At 40.1% G+C, this 17,450-nt stretch overlaps 1 protein-coding gene across 1 annotated transcript; it reads right to left on the reverse strand.

The window, feature by feature from the left end:
• Positions 1-903: 903 nt before the first annotated feature.
• On the reverse strand, positions 904-17,108 carry mcoln2 (mucolipin TRP cation channel 2). The gene is made up of 14 exons (XM_035176647.2): positions 16,937-17,108; positions 16,165-16,318; positions 15,327-15,500; positions 13,893-14,049; positions 13,594-13,672; positions 13,411-13,507; positions 13,117-13,216; positions 12,263-12,375; positions 11,888-12,037; positions 11,076-11,177; positions 10,429-10,551; positions 6,980-7,186; positions 6,314-6,447; positions 904-1,567 (listed from the first exon to the last, which is right to left on the reverse strand). The coding sequence occupies exons 1-14, from the start codon at positions 16,978-16,980 to the stop codon at positions 1,531-1,533; spliced, it is 1,671 nt and encodes a 556-aa protein (XP_035032538.2). The 5' UTR covers positions 16,981-17,108; the 3' UTR covers positions 904-1,530.
• Between the last annotated feature and the right edge of the window lie 342 nt (positions 17,109-17,450).

A 17,450-nucleotide genomic window follows, 5' to 3' on the forward strand; every position in this document is an offset into this window, starting at 1 on the left:
TGATAGATCAACTCCTTCCAGCTCAAATTCAATGGTTTAACAAAACACGCCTGCTTTGATTATTATCAGGTTAATGGCACAGCAGTCACACACTGAGTGTGAAGTCGTGCTGCAGCTTGTTTTAACATCTTCACATGCTGGCAGATTTAACGATAAAGTTGAGTCATGCTGATGTCATTTAAAACTCCCCTCTTACTCATGCTCAACCTGGCTCTTAATGGTTTAAGTCACATGTCACAGATGCAGATTTGTCTGTTTCTATTGGTAATAGAATATTTCATCATCAGCTCAACTCATGTGCGGAGAACCACAGGGTTCTACTTTTGGCCCACTTTTAATTTCCCTTTATAAGCTTCCATTATTTCAGATGGAGTCTCCTGTCATTGCTATGCAGATGATACAGAAGTTTACTCATTGATTCCACCATAATGTCAGTCATCTGAGGAATTCAATTGAATGTATCACAGCTAATGAGAAACAGATGTCTTGTATAACGTTCTGCAGATAAATTCAGAAGAACTGGCCGCCAGTTATATGACGGAGCTAAGTCCCTATTCTTATAGCCATAATGTAAGATATTCCAAACAACACCAACACTTGCTGGGTCAAGACTGGTAACTAAGGGTGACCAGGCTTTTGCCATCAGGGCCCAGAGGCTCTGGTAATCCAGTCTGTGGAGATTAGACAATCCAGCACCAAAATTTATACATTTTTATAGGGAAGAATTTGAATGGCTGATTTTTAACTGGTCTTAATGGATGTTGTTCTTTTTCTTTGACTTATTTGTTCTGTTTTGATTATTCCCATATATTCTGTAAATGACTTTGTGACCGTGAAGTGCTACAAAATACGGTTTTATCATCATTTACTATTATGATGATGATGATGATGAAATTAAGAGAAAACGTTGGAGCTAATTTATTTTGTGCAGAGGAAATTCATAGATCTCTGTCGTCATTACCATTTCATATCAGGCTCCCACCACTGCTTGTAATATACTGACCTTATAAATAATCACATTCATGTACAGCTTTGACTTCTTACTTCTACTTGCCGTTTGACTCAAAGCTCAGACATCTTCAGCAAAGACAGGAAACGTATTCTAACAATGAACAAATAAAAATATCGGCTTTAATGTTGCCTCTTTGCCAACACTTGACAAACAACATACATCTAGCATTTTGCATCACGTTGCCTCGACCTGGTGTTTCGAAAAACAACAGTCGAGTTCATAACAGCGGTGAATCCAGCTCTTTGGCAACTAATACATATGCATGCCTGAAAAAGGTCCAGTAAACTCCTCGGCGATATCCTGAACTCCAACAGACACAGTTCAATAACAGGTTGGTCTTTTAGTCCCAGTTCCAACTCTTCAGCCTGAGCTCCAGTTTCATGAGAATATTGCCCTTCACAGAAAGGTTATTTCTACGTATCCCAGGGAGGCATCTGTCGTCTGCGTCAGATGTGTGAGGTCCTGTTCCCAGCATCCTCCTCCGCCGTGAACCCTCTCATCTGGCGGTGGGACAGTTGTCAGCTGATCAGCACGATGTCGTCATTTTCTGGAACTCTGACATGATAAAAAAAAACATAGACATGACATCTTCAATGTCTCATCAGCAGCACCATATAAGGAAAAACACGTGCACGGTTTCTGCTTCAGGTCACTAATAAGGATGGTTAACTGATGCATCAGCAAACACCTGTTTTATTGAAGTCACATCAGGGAAAATCTTTTGTTCTAAAACAGTAAAAACGCCTAAAAACTCACTTACCTACTTCAACATGAAATATTCATCAATAAATGAGTTCAAAAAATTAAGATAAATGTACTGTGCCCATGTGTTTAATCAGTGGAAATAAACTAAATGAAAGAAAATGATCTGATGTCGCAAACCACAGCTTGATGAAATGAAAGAATAATTATTATTTTCATCATCAGCGAGTCTTCCAATTATTTTCTCAATTAATCAATTCGCCGCTTTGTTTGTAAAATTTAAGAAGATCGAGAAAGTAGCCAGCTATAATTTCCCACAGCCTTTGTATTGTAATTGCTGAGTTTTATTTGACTGTGAGATGTGACAAAGAGGATCAGCTAAAGTACATTTGTGAAGCTGTAATTATCACTTTGAACATAATAATCTGATGACAGTCCTGGGAGTTTTCGCTCATGTTATCACATCTCCCAGACTGTTTCTGAGTCATTTTGTTTTACGATGTCACATCCAACTCATAACAAAGGTCAAAGGAATTCAAGATTCTGCAAGACACACGGCTGCTTGTTCAGACTGGTGAGGTCTCTCTACAAAGTGTTGCTGTGGAAATGACCTCATCACAGACACTTTGTAGAATTCAGACCATTGCCAGCGTTATCCTGATTATCTGGGATTTCACCTGAATGTGGGTTTGGCCCTGACACGAAGGCAGACAACGTGCAGATCACAGAGGTCAGAATGTCGGAGATTTCAGTTGATTTCAGGTGAATTTTTGGAATAAAATCATTATGGTAGCAGTGGTGCAGTGGTTAGGGTCACAGGAGGATTGTTCTGAGTCTGAACCCTAGTTCGACCAGGGTCTTTCTGTATGGAGTTTGCATGTTTTCCCCCGTGTCTGTGTGGGTTTTCTCCAGTAACTCCTGCTTCCTCCCACAGTCCAAACACATGCAGCTCTGGGTCAACTGGAGACTCTTGAATTGTCCATAGGTGTGAATGCTTGTTTGTCTCTATATTTGGGTCCTGCGATTCGCTGACCTGTCCAGAGTGTACCCGCCTCTTCCCCAATGTCAGCTGGGATTGGCTGCAGACCCTCGTGACCCTCAAAGGATAAAGGGGTATAAGACCTGTTTACATTGAACACCATTATTCAGATATTAACCTGATTAACACAATAGTCTGAATAAGACGCTGCCATGTGAACAGCAGTTTTTGAATAAGCAATTACTGAGTTAAGACATATGGAATTTTCCGACCATAGTCCCATTAAGTAGACGCGCATACGTCTTAATTGCAGTACAATGTCTTATTGGAGTTTTCACAGCATTTTGCAACATCCACATAGGACAGTTCCCGACTGTTTGACGACGCATGTCCTGGATTTGAGTGTAAAAATAACCAGGAGTTGAAGCTTCTGCAAAATAATAGAAAACACACTGGAATGGGTATACGGTGGAATACAATAAATATCATGATCGAAATGATCGGAGGTACAGAGGTTATGTTTTTGTTAGTTCGCGTCTCAGAAAATGATAAAAAAAAATCAGACATGTTTAGGAGTCTGCTCAATTTGTTGCGGATCCAAATAAAAATCTGGATGGAATGAATTTAAATGTGGTTTCATGAGGGGACTGTTGGTGGTATGTGCCACTCAAATGAAAATCTCCCCGTGCATCTTGAAACAGCTTCTTGTGTCTGAAATGTTTGCATCCCAGAGAAACCGCTCAAACTATCTATGTTACATCAAGCCTACAATAAATTGCACATTTCCCCTTTATGATCAGTGGAAGCAACACATTTCACTGCAGTCGGAGTGGGCAGTCGAGACCGTTTCAGCTCAGACTCTCTGTTCCACAATCTGCTGAAGCCAGATTGAGGATGTGAATGTGTTTTCCATCTGTCGTATGGACTCGTTTTCTTTGGAAATCCAATCCTTTATGTACAGATTAGTGCTTTTCTCTGTCAAATCTCTTTCAGACATAATATCCAGTATTACACTATTTGTAATCACAAACCATTCATGAGCCGCAACCAATACATTCCAGCCTTAGGTGAAGAACTCCTGTAACTGAAGTGTCAGGTACAACCTTTATACTTGTCCACTCAACACTCACTTTCATTCATTAAAATACAAACCTGATTTACCAGTTGCATCTTAGTAACACATTTGAAATCCAAATAGAGAGTCATGCTTACTTTCCAAACAAGACGACTGCAGCGGAGGAGGATAAACAGTCGGAAGAGGCTAATTACAGATGAAATTTCATCCAATGAGCTGAAATGTTTGGGCAAAGTGATGATTTAATTTTTGACAGTGATGCTCATAAAGAGGAAATCTTAGTCAGGACGGAGGCTGCAAATGGCTGCGAATAAACAAATTTGTAACCTGACGAGAGAACTCCTAATGACAGGAAGTCAGACGACTCTGAAAGGCCACTGGTTTTTTTACGTTCATTTCAACGGGGGCGATGCACATTCAGCTGCCGCTCCTGCACTATTACAAATGATCACTTAATGGTTCTGTAACTGAAACTGCACTTCCTCAAACACTTAAAGACGTCCTGAGCAGAAGGGCCAGACAAGCAGGAGCAGACCGCACAGGGTAAGTGTTAATGTCTGGTACAACCATAGTGGTGAGGAGCCACATAAATCCATTAAATACTTAAAAACTGAAAAGTTAACTTTTCTATCGCAACTGAATTCAGTGCTTTTCCACAGATTTTTACAGATTGAGCAAACATTTGAGACGCAGAAAATAATCGCTCGATGACAAATGACTTCTCTGGGGAAAAAACAAGATTCAGAGTGCAAGGACGTTTATGGAAAAACAAGCCTCCTGTTTACATTTAAACTATTTCCTGGACATAAACTTAATTGATCATTAGCAGGAAAACTGAATAATACATGAGTTAGTTTTATGAATCTTTAATAAAGCACAATCAAAAGTGGGAGAAGGAAACCATAAGTGCCGATTTAAGGTTTAAATCTGAAACTTTCCCATTTGTATAGCGGATCAAGTCCCGTATAAAACAAAACCCCACATGCACTAAACTTCGCTGAGCGCCACATTAAACTTTCACCCATCACACTTGAATCATAACTCTGTCCCACTAACCGCTGAGCCTCAGCAAAAAACTTCTCCATTTGACGAAAAAAACCTCAGTGTCGACCGTGGTTTATTTGAGAGGTAACTCAGTAGAGGGGGGGAGGTGGTGAGGGGGTGCAGCGTCCCAGCGTACTCCCTCTGTCTCTCTGTAATCAGCCCATCACTGGGTGTGTCTGCATAGCTCCCACCACTAATTTCATTGCTCTCAGACCACGTTCAGGCCGAGCCAAACCGCAGCGAGGAGGAAACTCCACTGCAGTCTGCTGCTGCCTGGCCATGATGGAGGTTGGCTCAGGAAGAAGGAACGAGCAGAAAACAGAGGGACGTATAGACACATATGATGACTTGCTGTAGTGTAATGTAGCGACTCTAAATTTACTCTGCGACTTGCATCTATAGGGACTGTTGCTCATATTTCCACATGAAGTGAGCTCAGTTCTGTCGCTGTGTGCTTGTGAACGATATATGACACAACGGGAAATCAAACTGTATTGTAGTTTTGACTTATTTTAACTCCTGGTACATCTCTCGCAAAAGAAATTAAGAATTAAACTGTTTCTGCCGACAACTGCGAATAAAGAAAAGACAAAAGGTTTCAGATTTTGTCTTTCACATATGAGGAACGCAACAGGAGATTCTCCGGGTCAAACGTTTCAGATGAAAACAGGGAAATGTCCGAACATTCGGGTCAGGGGTGACACCTGCGTACAGCATTCAAGAGGCAGGATGTGATGTTGAAATTCTGCGTTTTGGTTTACATCGGCCCTTATCAAAAAAAAAAAATCTCAGATCTCGTTGTCTTTCCCAGTTCACATCTTACTCAGGATACATGTAGAAGACAGAAATGTTTGTGTTCTTTTTGTTTAATTTAGTCTGTCATGTGTTAGAAATGTCACACACACACACGTACACTACTGGCTGTACATTTTCCAGACATTTTTTCCTACTGTATTCTCACATGGGCTCACCTGCCAGACCCCTACTATCAGAGGGGTCTGGCAGGAAAAACTTCTGGAGAATGTCCGCAGCAACTGACTCGGACATTAGCATTCTCACATACAACCCCTCCGGATAAAGTCAGGAGAACATCCAGAGTTCAGTTCATGTCTGAAGGCAGCTTTAACGACATGGATGCTTCCCACGTTGACAACAGCCGCCTCTTGTTTGGAGCAAACAGCAGAAAACGTGACCTTGATAATGAAAGAGTGTCAACACAGCGCTGCCAATGCTGTTTGTTTGACATCAATGATTCTGTGGGAGGTGCAGTGCAAAAAAAAAGACCACAACTATGATCTCGGAGCAACAAAGACGTCACCAAAATGAAAAAGCACAACCGTTTTTTCAGACAAATCCTGAGAAACTCTTCAGCTGAAGCCTACAAGTGGTTTTAAACAATGTCACCTCTGTGTTTCAGTCATGTTTTTGTAGTGAGGCTCCCAGCCAGGTTTCTGTGTGTGTGAATGAAAATTAAACATTATCACTGGGGTCGCTGTCATACCGTTGGCAGCAGCAGAGCAAAGAGTCCCTGATGTGAACATCTGCCTGACTGCTCTCCTCCACCACAGGGAAATCTTTCTGCTCTCTGAGGAACTTGTGCAGGTCCGTCAACGGGAAACCATCCCTCTGGTAGTTCTGTGAGCACCAACAGAAATCATTCATCAGTGTAACAGACGCTTTTAGACGTAACGACTTATTTCACAGTGGATGATAAAGAGGAAAAATGTAGACGCGTTCTCTGAAGGACAGTTAAGTAAACAACTAAAAATGAAAGTGGACAGATTTAACGGACAGTAAATATTCGTGGGAGGATTTCAAAATGTCGAAATGAACATTTGCTGCAAACCTTGTTACCAATTTGCTTGTTCTGCTGATTACTTATTATGTATTACTTATAATGTAAGACAAAAGAAAGCCATAAAAACATCATAATAATTAAAGATCAACTTTCTGTAGATCAATAATCCAACAATCTGCAAATCATTCCAGCTCCAATTTCCATTCCTGTAAAAGAGTAAATTTGAGTTGTCTTCTCAGAAATCTGCAAAATATTTCTAATGAATTTCATGATTTTCTCTTGGTGAACTCCCTTTAATGATGTAGAAGGCTTAAAAGCTAAATTCACAGATTCACGTCCCTCAGGCTCAGTTAACAGGCGAACGAGTACCTTGATGGTCTCGTAGGCGTCCGTGATGAGGGCGATGAAGAGCGACAGCACCATGTAAATGAACAGGGAGATGAAGGAGTAGAGGTACGCCCGACTGAAGAGCCACACCAGCGTGTTCTTGTCCTTCAGCTGGGCGAAGGTCTCGAACATGTCGTCACCGTTCACCAGGGAGAACAGACACTCGGCCACGCGACTCAGGCCCTCGAACTAGGACACGTGGACGAGGAGACATTAGACTTACACAGTAAACACGCAATAATTAGTCATCACAAAGACAGTCAGTCAGACCAGTGGCTGCGTACCTGGACGTCTGAATCCACACAGAGAGGTTAAAGATCATAAGCAGGAAAAAAGAAGAAGAAGGAAAACATACGTATGTATATCTCTGATGTTTCTAATGGAATGTTTCAAAATAAAACTAACTGAAGAGGAATAAATAACACATTTATAACCAATGAAGATGAAGATGCTGTAGGTCTTTATTTAAACTATTAAGTCTGTAAAAACACCAAGAAAAAATGAACAAAAGCGCAGGGAGTTAGAATTATTTGCTCCTCCTGTGCAACACTCTACTTTTATGGGACATAGGTTTAATTTCTCCATTTCAGTTTTTATTTAGACAGTTTTTACCTGTTCCATTTAAAATTTGATGTGCTTATGACTAGTGTGTTTTATTTTGCTGCCATTTTAAAGCACTTTGTGACATGTATTTTGAAAGGTTCTCTATAAACAAAGTTTATTATTATTTATACTTTCATTAAACCTAAAGAAAATAATAATAATGGTTGGGGAACCTTTTTTCCTATCATGGGTCATTTCGACGTTTACAAACATGCTTTCATGGCCGTAGACCTTCTGAATTATCACGGCACCTTCTCGAATGTGACGGCTGGGGCTGCGTCTCTATGGAGAGGCTAGTTTTCCAGGTATGGGTCAGTCTTGAACTGACATTTGCAGGGGTCAGTTTTGAAAAGAAGTGCAAACAGTGATGCAAACTTCAGTGTCTGTCTCCTCAGGACTAACACACACACTTTGGTAGTTGATGGCAGGTTTCCACAGTAAACAGCTTAACAAATACGTTCAGTTACTTCTTGTTTACTTTGTTAATGTCAAGCTGCAGGTTCCTACAGAGACTCAAGAAGGAGCAGGGGGTGTAAAACACCAAAGTGTGTGACAGTTGACAGAGGTGGACTGATGAAGACAGAAAGGCAAACACTCCAGACTGATGTTTAAAGAAGCAGAGTTCTCCAGGATGAGATCGTATCTAAAAACAACATCCCACTGCGACGGTATGGATGCAGGTCACAGCACTTGAGGACGTGTGGAACAGCCTGAGAACATTCTCTGTTTATTCCCTCGGTAAATACTCTGAGGATCCTGGAAGGGCTGACGGCACTCGACAGGGGACTCCCCCTTCTACCACAATGTAAATATCATGATGGAGTCTCAGAGGACACACTAAAGGAACTGGAACCTGCAGCCGAAGCAGCCCTGCACCTCACTTTCACTTCTACTGATCCCAGAGGAACTGAAAACGAAATTAATATTAAAGTGTTCTTTTGATTGATATTACCTTTTGACACACTTTGCATCCACCCACAACTTATTTACGCTTCGGTTTGGGACTATCAACACATTTCTATTGGCTCAGTGAGACGTGGCTGATCTCAGTCTATCTCACATCTGTCTCTTCAGCAGTATGAGCTCTGCCTTGTTTAGACGCCAAATGCTGCTCACACTTCCGTAAATAATTTATCTTAACAGGCAAGGGCGGCCACACACACATATTTTTCCCGATGACACTTGTTGTCCGAGGAGTGGCTACCATCTGTTCCGAAGCCATGGTCCTTGCCTGCTCAAATTTCCCCCAAAGTAAAGCTAAATTATCTTTGGCTTTTATATTTTCAGAACATACAAAGAAAAACATGTTGTAATGTAGCCTCTGGGTTGTCTTATGGTTATTTCTCGTTATTTCTTTTAAAAATCCTTCATTCTGTTATTTATTATATCCTGTGCATTTCTCTCTCTGGTGATTGAACTTAAAAGAAGTTAAGAAATTAAACATTTTGAGCGGTTAAAATAAAATCCCTGTGGTTTAAAAAAAGAATCCCCAAGACTGGTGGCTTGGAGGTTTACATTGCATGAATCCTCAAGTCCAGGGATGTTGTTACACGTCATCTCACTACATCTCTCTGCCCTTTTTCTCAACTTATATATATTTATTTCCATATAATCTTTTTATCCAAAAAAGAAAAACACGTTTCTGGTCATTTGAAGCAGTGAAAAAGATGCTAATTTCTGCACATGAATGAATGTGTCACACTTAAAGATTCTCTTAGAATCAAATCCTCTAAGGCACAGAGAGCTGGTCACTGAAACCAGAGGATTATTGGCAAAACATATACTGGCACCTAGTGGCAATACAGTATATTTTCAGACTGATAGACAGAAGCCAAATGCCACATAAAGTTATTCGAAGACAAGGAAAAGTCGGTCTTTTCTTCAGGCTGTAAAACTGAAACTGGAAAATGTATCAACCAATTTTGAGAACGATCCAATATTAATCACCTGTAATAGTTCAAAAAGGTTTACGTGGGACAGAACACCGGGACCTTTCACTCGAATGAAACTGAATAAAACGTTCCCACCGCTGTGTGCTACTTTTGCATTAGTCTTGAATGTTAACGTGTATTAATTAACTCGGTTGTGATTGGTCAATGAGCTCAGTCCCAGAACATGCACGTAGCATACTCATGTGCACCCTAAACAACGATGAAGAATTAAAAAAATATATAGTATGTTAAGTTGAGTTTTACGATATGTAAACAAACTCGGCTTTCAACTGACTCGGCTGAAAACTTGGTTATTTTACTTGGAAATGTTCATCATATCCATATTGCCCGGTGTACACAGCTAATCAATATTTGAAATTCAATATTTAAATCAATAGTCACTGTCAATCCATTGCTTGCCTTTGTTTTGCATTAGTCCAGAGTTGGAAATAAACAATGACTGAGACGCTAAATAATTATTGTCTTGTTTTAAATATTATTTTTCGGGTTAAGTTTGTTAACTCCTTGACGTGGATCACCTCGTTTTTAAGGGGTTTGTTAGTTTGTTCGTCCATTTGCCGTTTTTTTCCACCATGCAACCAAAGGCAGCAGTGACTGAGAAGAAAACATTTCTGTGCACACCCTTAGCCAACATGAACATTTGCATTAGGCTGCTTTACGCGGGTTCATGGTGTCACCCCCCCTCCCTCTCACTTGTTCCATTGTGATCTACACTGATCTCATTCACGGCCTCCTCCCAACTGACTGAAAACCGTTATAGCAACAGAGAACTTGAATCCATGGACACAGAAAAGCAAGTGTCCCATAAACTGATAACTTCTGTTCTCTAATCTGAACTTCAGGTGCCTTCTCTCCCCACACCAGCCCGTTGGTTACCTTCTCGTGGTACGGGCCCAGAACGATCCACCCGCAGAAGGTGTAGCCCAGGTAGATCATGCCGGCACAGCAGCAGAAACGCAGGACCTTGGGGAAGGCGGCTTTCATAGTTAAAATCAGCACCTGCAGCAGAAACACGGGAAGAAGCAGACAAGAAGTTCAATCGAGACCAAATCATGAAAAGAAATAGTTAAAGACAGACATGGACTTAAAAACAACCTGTGATATAAAATTGAGCATCTTAAATCTCACAGTTGCTCAAAGTTTCAAATAAAAATGGAACTAGCCTCTCAACAACTGCCGACATGTTGACAATACAAAGACACACAGTCTGCACACAGCTGGTTGTTTGTGATGTAGTTCATCCAGATTCTTATTTTCTACTCCAACAAACAACACATTCTTAAAACCATCTTTCCACAGCTGTGCGTTTTGTCCTTTTTTCTATTTGTATACTGAAGTCTGTATTTGTTGAACTGTGTCAGTCCTGCCTACGGCCGTAAATTAGCATTCTTACTCACCAGCATATTTAAATTGGTATTTTATACTAATGTTCTTTAATATGCTCTGTGCCTATCAAATAAACAAATATATGAGAATAAGAAAAGGCCTCGTGAAATGATGTAAAGTTTTAGGCTTAGACTCACGTTGTATTTCTGGAAGTATCCCAGGTACCTGATCACACTGACCCACACCATTAAGGTAGATGTTCCCAGGAAGATACTGCACACGTCATAACTGGTCAAACTCTACGAGAGAGAGACAAGAGAGAAAATAACAGAGATGACAGTTTGCTTTTAGTCTTAGGTTTGTTGTTGTATTATGAAACCTGGCCTGAGTGAAACAATAAAAGCTTTGTAGGAAAAGATTCAGATTTAAAACAAAAAATGGTTTTACTGGGCTCTGTATTTGTGTTGTAGTGCAACCTGACTGGTGTGGATTATTTCACTAGCGCTCAAAGTGCTATGAGGAAATGCAGTAAAGGAAATTCCCATGCTTGGTTTACTTAAGTTTTTCCTTCACATTGAGGATCTACTTTCAAATAGAACGTTGTCCTTGTTGGTAAATCCAGTAAATTTAACCTGTTGAACTTCCTGTCCATCAGCAGATTTCATAAGGAAATACCTTGTTCCTTGTTCCCTCGTCCCAGCAAATAATATTATTTCTCAGTTGCTTAATAAATAACAGAATGTAAAATCAAAGGGGACGCTGACTACTCAAAACGTAAGTTTGTTTCTTCATTTTTTCCTGATCTGATGGAAACACCAGCTTTCTCTCACGCTCTTGTTAATGATCATTTAACTGGAAAATAAGAAAGTACACACACAGGGACTTTACCCTCTCTTTTCTATTGCATTTATTTTACATAACCCGCTGCAGTAATATTGGCCAGTCACCTTTGGACTGAAGATAAGAGAAACACTATCTATATAAAAGACAGTTCAGGACAAATGTTTACCTTTGTTTGTATTTCCATCTTTAATATGGTTCCAACTATGGCCAAGAGGTCGCTGACGATGACGAGGACGTACCAGCCGTTCAAGAACTCCGTCTGATCGTCCTCACACACTTTACGATTGTAGTTCTCGTGGAACAATCTGGAGAATCTCTGAAAACATAACGATGCAATATGGATTACGACACATGTGGCATGGATAGTGGTTTAGATGCTGTATCAATGGGTATTTTAATGAAGTTTGCTTATTGTTTGAGGGAAATGAGAAAGAATGTAGAATCAGGAAAGACAGGAAGAGGAAGAGGAAGAAGAAGAGAAGAAATAAAAACGTCCTGTATGATGTTTCGCAGAGTGAGCAGAGGCCGTGAGAGTCCTGACCTGGAGTAACCTGACGGCCAGCACGATGGAGCGGCTGCACAGCACGGCCGACGTGAGGCAGATCAGGATGACGAAGCCGTCGAATATCAGGAGGTAGTGTGTGTTCTTCTGAGCTGAAACAGACAGAGTGTGTGAGAGGGACTGTTCATCTCCTACATAACTCCCTCACACTCGTCTCTGATAAGAGCGACTTCCAGAGAAAATAATTGTCTTATTGTATCTCGTGTTTTTCTTACTGGGTCATATTTCCATCTTATTTTCCATTATTTCATAAATAACAAAATATAATTTTTAGATATTATATATATATATATATATATATATCTTGTCTACAACTGAGCTGCATTTCAAGTGAATGGTGCTTTAGAAAATATTATTATGATATTTTATTATTAAATGACATGGCCATGGATGCTCAAATAAGATAAATAAAAAAATATTAATTTCCTTCTCTTCTCTTCATTTCATCTCAACTTATTTTGCAGGGTATACTAGAAAAACTTCTTTATCTGGTTATATTTTTGTAAAATTTCTGTCTTACTTTCAATGATTACCTCCACCGACGAGACGACATCTTCACCTGTGTCTGTTTGCTGGTGTATTTTTTTTGCAGAATTATACAAAAACGTCTAAACACCTAACCTGGTGGTGGGAGGATCCCTGGGCCTGAGAGGAATCCGTTACATTTTGGAGCGGATGCAGATTATTTTTTACTTTCTTGCAATGTGTTTTACAAAAAATCTATCATTTAGGTTATCGGATCACTTCCTTTATATATTTTTTACTATAAGAACCAGACAATCATTCTAGTTTGTTGTTATATTTCCCCCTTTGGTTTGACAACTCTAACGTACCTGTTCCTGAGATCTTCCAGTCCGTGCACGCGCAGCTCTGAGTGTCTATGTCCAGGAATATTTTCACCTTCCCGCTGTGACACTGGTTATCAAATGTTATCTAAGGACAAGGGTAAAAGGAAAGTAAATGAGTTAAACAATGCAGTTGCATTTAAAAATGTGTAAGATCAATGTTTAAGAGCTTTTAAGTTTCTGGAAGCTCTCCACACTGTGTCACTCAATGATGGGAGGTGTGAGAGTGTTTCACCAGCCCATGTCAGTTTATAATAATAACAGAGAGCTTCTGAACTGTACCGTGACATAGAAGGAGTAGCAGTCAGGCAACTCCCGTGAACGCACTGTCTGCAGATTGATGCCCTTCAGCTGGAAGGTGATTTTGATGTCGACGAGCCTGAAACCGAAGAGGATGAAGTGGTTTTAAATAAAAAGTCATTTTAATGTTAGCGGTAGTCTCAGTGTATTGATGGAGCTGTGTACCTGTAAAAGTCCAGAATAAAAAAGGAGGAGTTGTAGAGTGTCTGCAGGTTTCCAGTCTTTGGATCATGTGACGTGCAAACTGAGAAACAGACAAACATACTCTTGATTTTACAGTTTAAGTAAAATAACATAATGATTCTCTAATTGGGTCATACAGTGTGATACAGTACAAATCCAAACTGAAAGTTTTTGCTGTCTTTTGTGGTCGTCTTTGACCAAATGCACAAACCCCGACACACTGTTTATGATCACAGCACAAATGTGACTGCGGATTTTTAACTGTGACCGCCCCCTCACACCTGTCTCCAGCTGCGCGTTTATGTCGTAGGCCTCGTCCGACGGCTCCACGCTGCCTCTCTTGTAGTGCTCTTTGCACATGACCAGCGGGAGCAGGTTGCCGTCGTCATCCTTGGGGTAGGTGATGGGACCCGTAGAGAGCCGGCCCAACTGGCTGTACTGTAAATATCACACACCTCAGGTAAAACACACCGTCACAAGGCAGATTACACAACGCTGGAGAGAGTGTCGCCCGTCCTATCGCACACAAAACAACTTAGTTCCACTTTGTTTCACAGGGTTTCCAATAGTTCAAAAGTAGCTTCACAGTTGGGTTTTTAACATGGAAATTTAGAAACCTGGTCAAAAAATATTACTGATCATAACACTATCCAGGTTTGTGATTATAAAAACAGGATACTTCAAAACCCTGATCATAACCGGTATTCTTGTGCATTTGAATATTTACTCCAAGACATTAAAGACAAACAAAGTGTAAACCTCCGCTGAGGCCCAACAGTCCTCTAATGAAACCACAGGAAAATTCGGATTTTAGTCCGGATTTTAATTTGGAGTCCGGATTTTAATTTGGATCTGCACCAAATTACTCAAACTCATAAATACCAGCCCTCTTAACATGTCTGATTTGTTTTTCATCAAGATCCATTAATTGCTCTCTGGGAAATCAGGGAAAATCAGGGAAATCAGGGAAAATCTTGAAAAAAAAGTTGAAGAAAGTGAAAAGAAAATCCTGGATCTGCGCCCTGATCTGGATCTGCACTGAAATTGAATGGGTTCGTTCTTGAGTCATTTCCCCTCCACAAAATTTCATGGAAATCAGGTTGATTGTTTTTGCATAATATTGCAAACAAACAAACAAACAGTCATAACCTCCTTGATGGAGGTAAAAATCTAATTGTTCGCCAAATAATCAGATAAGACACTTACGACAAAAATAAAAGGCTTTATTTGCCTATTTGAAAATTAGTATCTTAATTTACCTTTTGACCAAGGGCTGTATTTTCATTTCTTTATGTCCTAACAATAGCAAAAATTTGAAACAACCCTATTCATCTAAGAAACGGGTAAATCTCATCTCATTGGAGGTCAAACTTTCCTTTCACAATAAAGGTTCGATCTTGTCATTACAGAGTGTTGATTTACAACTTAACCCCAAATATGTCAACATCCAGGTCATAACTGGGACTGAAGAAATCCGATGTCTCATGTTCAAGGTAATCAAAGTCAAATTGAATAGATCATCATAAATAATCAATGTTCAGTGGTTTTAACTTCCCCACAACAACCACCTTGAACTGGGCAGTGATGTGAAAGCTCAGGACTCTTCCCTCATCTCCACCATCAACCCTTCAGGACACGAACGCTGCATTACAGCCACCTCTTTTCATTTCTCTGATATAAAAACAAGAATTGTAAGCTGGGCAGGGTGAACTTGCCTGATCCAGGACATAATACAGGCTCTCGTAGACACCATGTTGGTTGTAGACGGCGACACTGTAGTCGTCCTCATCCACGCCAGTGTAGTCCTTCAGGAAGAGGTTTTTCAGGGCCATGGTGTTCTCCTCCTTATAAGACACCACCAGCTGGTTGTTGAGGCCGAACAGGATGAGCTAGAGGACATCACCATGAGAAAACATGTATTGTCACAGGAATAATCGAGAATTTATTCAGTACATTTACAATACAGTTTCTGGAAATGGTATTTGTACTTTTTGGGAAAACTCTTAAAGCCAAACTTTTCACAGTCTGCAGTTGATTTAAAGGTTGGTGCTTACTTCAAAATAACTAAGTCCAAACTTCTCTTTTACATTTTTAAAGGTGTGCTTTCTCAGGACCTGGGGTCTGATTCCACCTGCAACTTTTTATTTTATTCATTTATTGTCTTACTTTGAATCCAGCTCTGATCGTACAGACTGTTAAAACCATTTAATGACATTTACATTTATTTAGTTTTTAACTATTTCTCATCTGTAACATCTTTATTCTTAAATTCTTATTTTCCACTGCTGTAATTATTAATAATTACAAGCAGCCAATAGCAAATACATCAGACACGTGGAAGGATTCCGTTTATTTCATCATCTTTCATTAGAAAAAGAAAGTAAAACATTTAGATGACATGGAGCCCTGCTTGTTATAAAGTTCCACTCTGATTCATCTGTGCTGCTGCACTTGGCTGCTTGGTTTTGGACGGATTAATGCACGAGGAAACATTTCCGGGGAGGCTCTGCTCTCCAGCTCTTTGCCAATGGACACAAACTCGGCTGCACATACTTGTGTTGTGATCATGACAATCTTCAGGATTTGGACTCCCAGTTTCCAGGGAATGTGTCGTCGGGTCCTGTACTTCTCACACGGGCTCATGAAGTAGTACCTCAGGTCATCTCTCAGCTTCTCCTCGTTCACGACATCTTGAGCCATGACAGAACTGAAACCCACAAAATAAATCATCATGCAGGAGCTGTGTGACGAAGGAAACACTACAAACTGTTCCTGGCCTTGTCCTGTGGTCACCTAAGATTTAAAAAAAGGACATATTTACTGATGTCAGGAGTTAGAGCTGAAGTTGAAAAAGCAGAAGTTAACATGTGGCCAGTTATTGCATGAATCATTTTAGTTGAGCAACACATGCAGTGTTTTATAGTGCAGTGGTCATCATCTCTAACAGGAAGGACTCCATGTACTGAGTATACACAGGCTGCATTCATCAGGCAGCCCGGCTTTAAGTCCAAGGTTAGCTCCATGAGTGCACTTTCAATATTTTCCCAACCGTGTGTCCTGCACACACACACACACAGACACACACAGACACACACACACAAACACACACATTTACAAACATATTTTTCATTTCAGAGTGTGCTGTGTTCTTTACCAGGAACTTATAAAGTAATTAAATAATCCTGTTGTTGTTGTTAGTGAGATAACATTATATTTAAGTTACGTAATTACATATTTTGTTTACTTTGTGACATTTTACAAACAAATGATGACACCTTGGTGCTGATCTACTGTTAAACACCAACAATGAGAACTAGTCCCTCACCTGACTGAGTTGCTCCTCTCCAGATATCGACCCAACAGTTCCATGACTGACTGATTGATCCACGTGGACGCTACAATTGATCGCGTGCGCTTTCTATCGGGTTGACAGTTGATCCGGAGTCAGACCACGTTCAGCACAGAGCTCCTGCGTCACCCAACTTACAACCAGCCAATCAGGACCCGAGTCTCGGGAGGAGCACAGGTTCACAACATGTGGTGCGAGGCCCTCCAGCGGCCACTATCATTTACTTCATTGTTTTTTTATTATTGATCAGATTACATGAGACTTACGGAAGCGTATTGCCTTCACTTGAAAAAAAAAAAGTTCTGTTTTTTCTGAGATAAAGAAAAAACACTGATAGAATGTGTATTTTGTTTTCTTCATATTTTTTTTTCAAGTGAATGCAATACGCTTCCGTAGAGACTCTAGTATTATTCATGTTAATATTATTATTGATACTATTATTATTACCAATATTATCAGTATAATCATTATCATTATTATTGGTTGTAGC

The sequence above is a fragment of the Hippoglossus stenolepis genome, chromosome 14 (genome assembly GCF_022539355.2).
Source record: "Hippoglossus stenolepis isolate QCI-W04-F060 chromosome 14, HSTE1.2, whole genome shotgun sequence".
In the NCBI taxonomy this organism is placed as follows: Eukaryota; Metazoa; Chordata; class Actinopteri; order Pleuronectiformes; family Pleuronectidae; genus Hippoglossus; species Hippoglossus stenolepis.

Bases quoted from the DNA above. Each gene is read 5' to 3' on its own strand.
- mcoln2 (XM_035176647.2), bottom strand. From the start codon at position 16,980: ATGGAACTGTTGGGTCGATATCTGGAGAGGAGCAACTCAGTCAG. The intron at 15,501-16,164 runs GTATGTGCAGCC...GATGTCCTCTAG, and splicing joins TTGTCATGATCACAACACAA to CTCATCCTGTTCGGCCTCAA. The intron at 11,178-11,887 runs GTAAACATTTGT...TCTCTCTCGTAG, and splicing joins AGATGGAAATACAAACAAAG to AGTTTGACCAGTTATGACGT.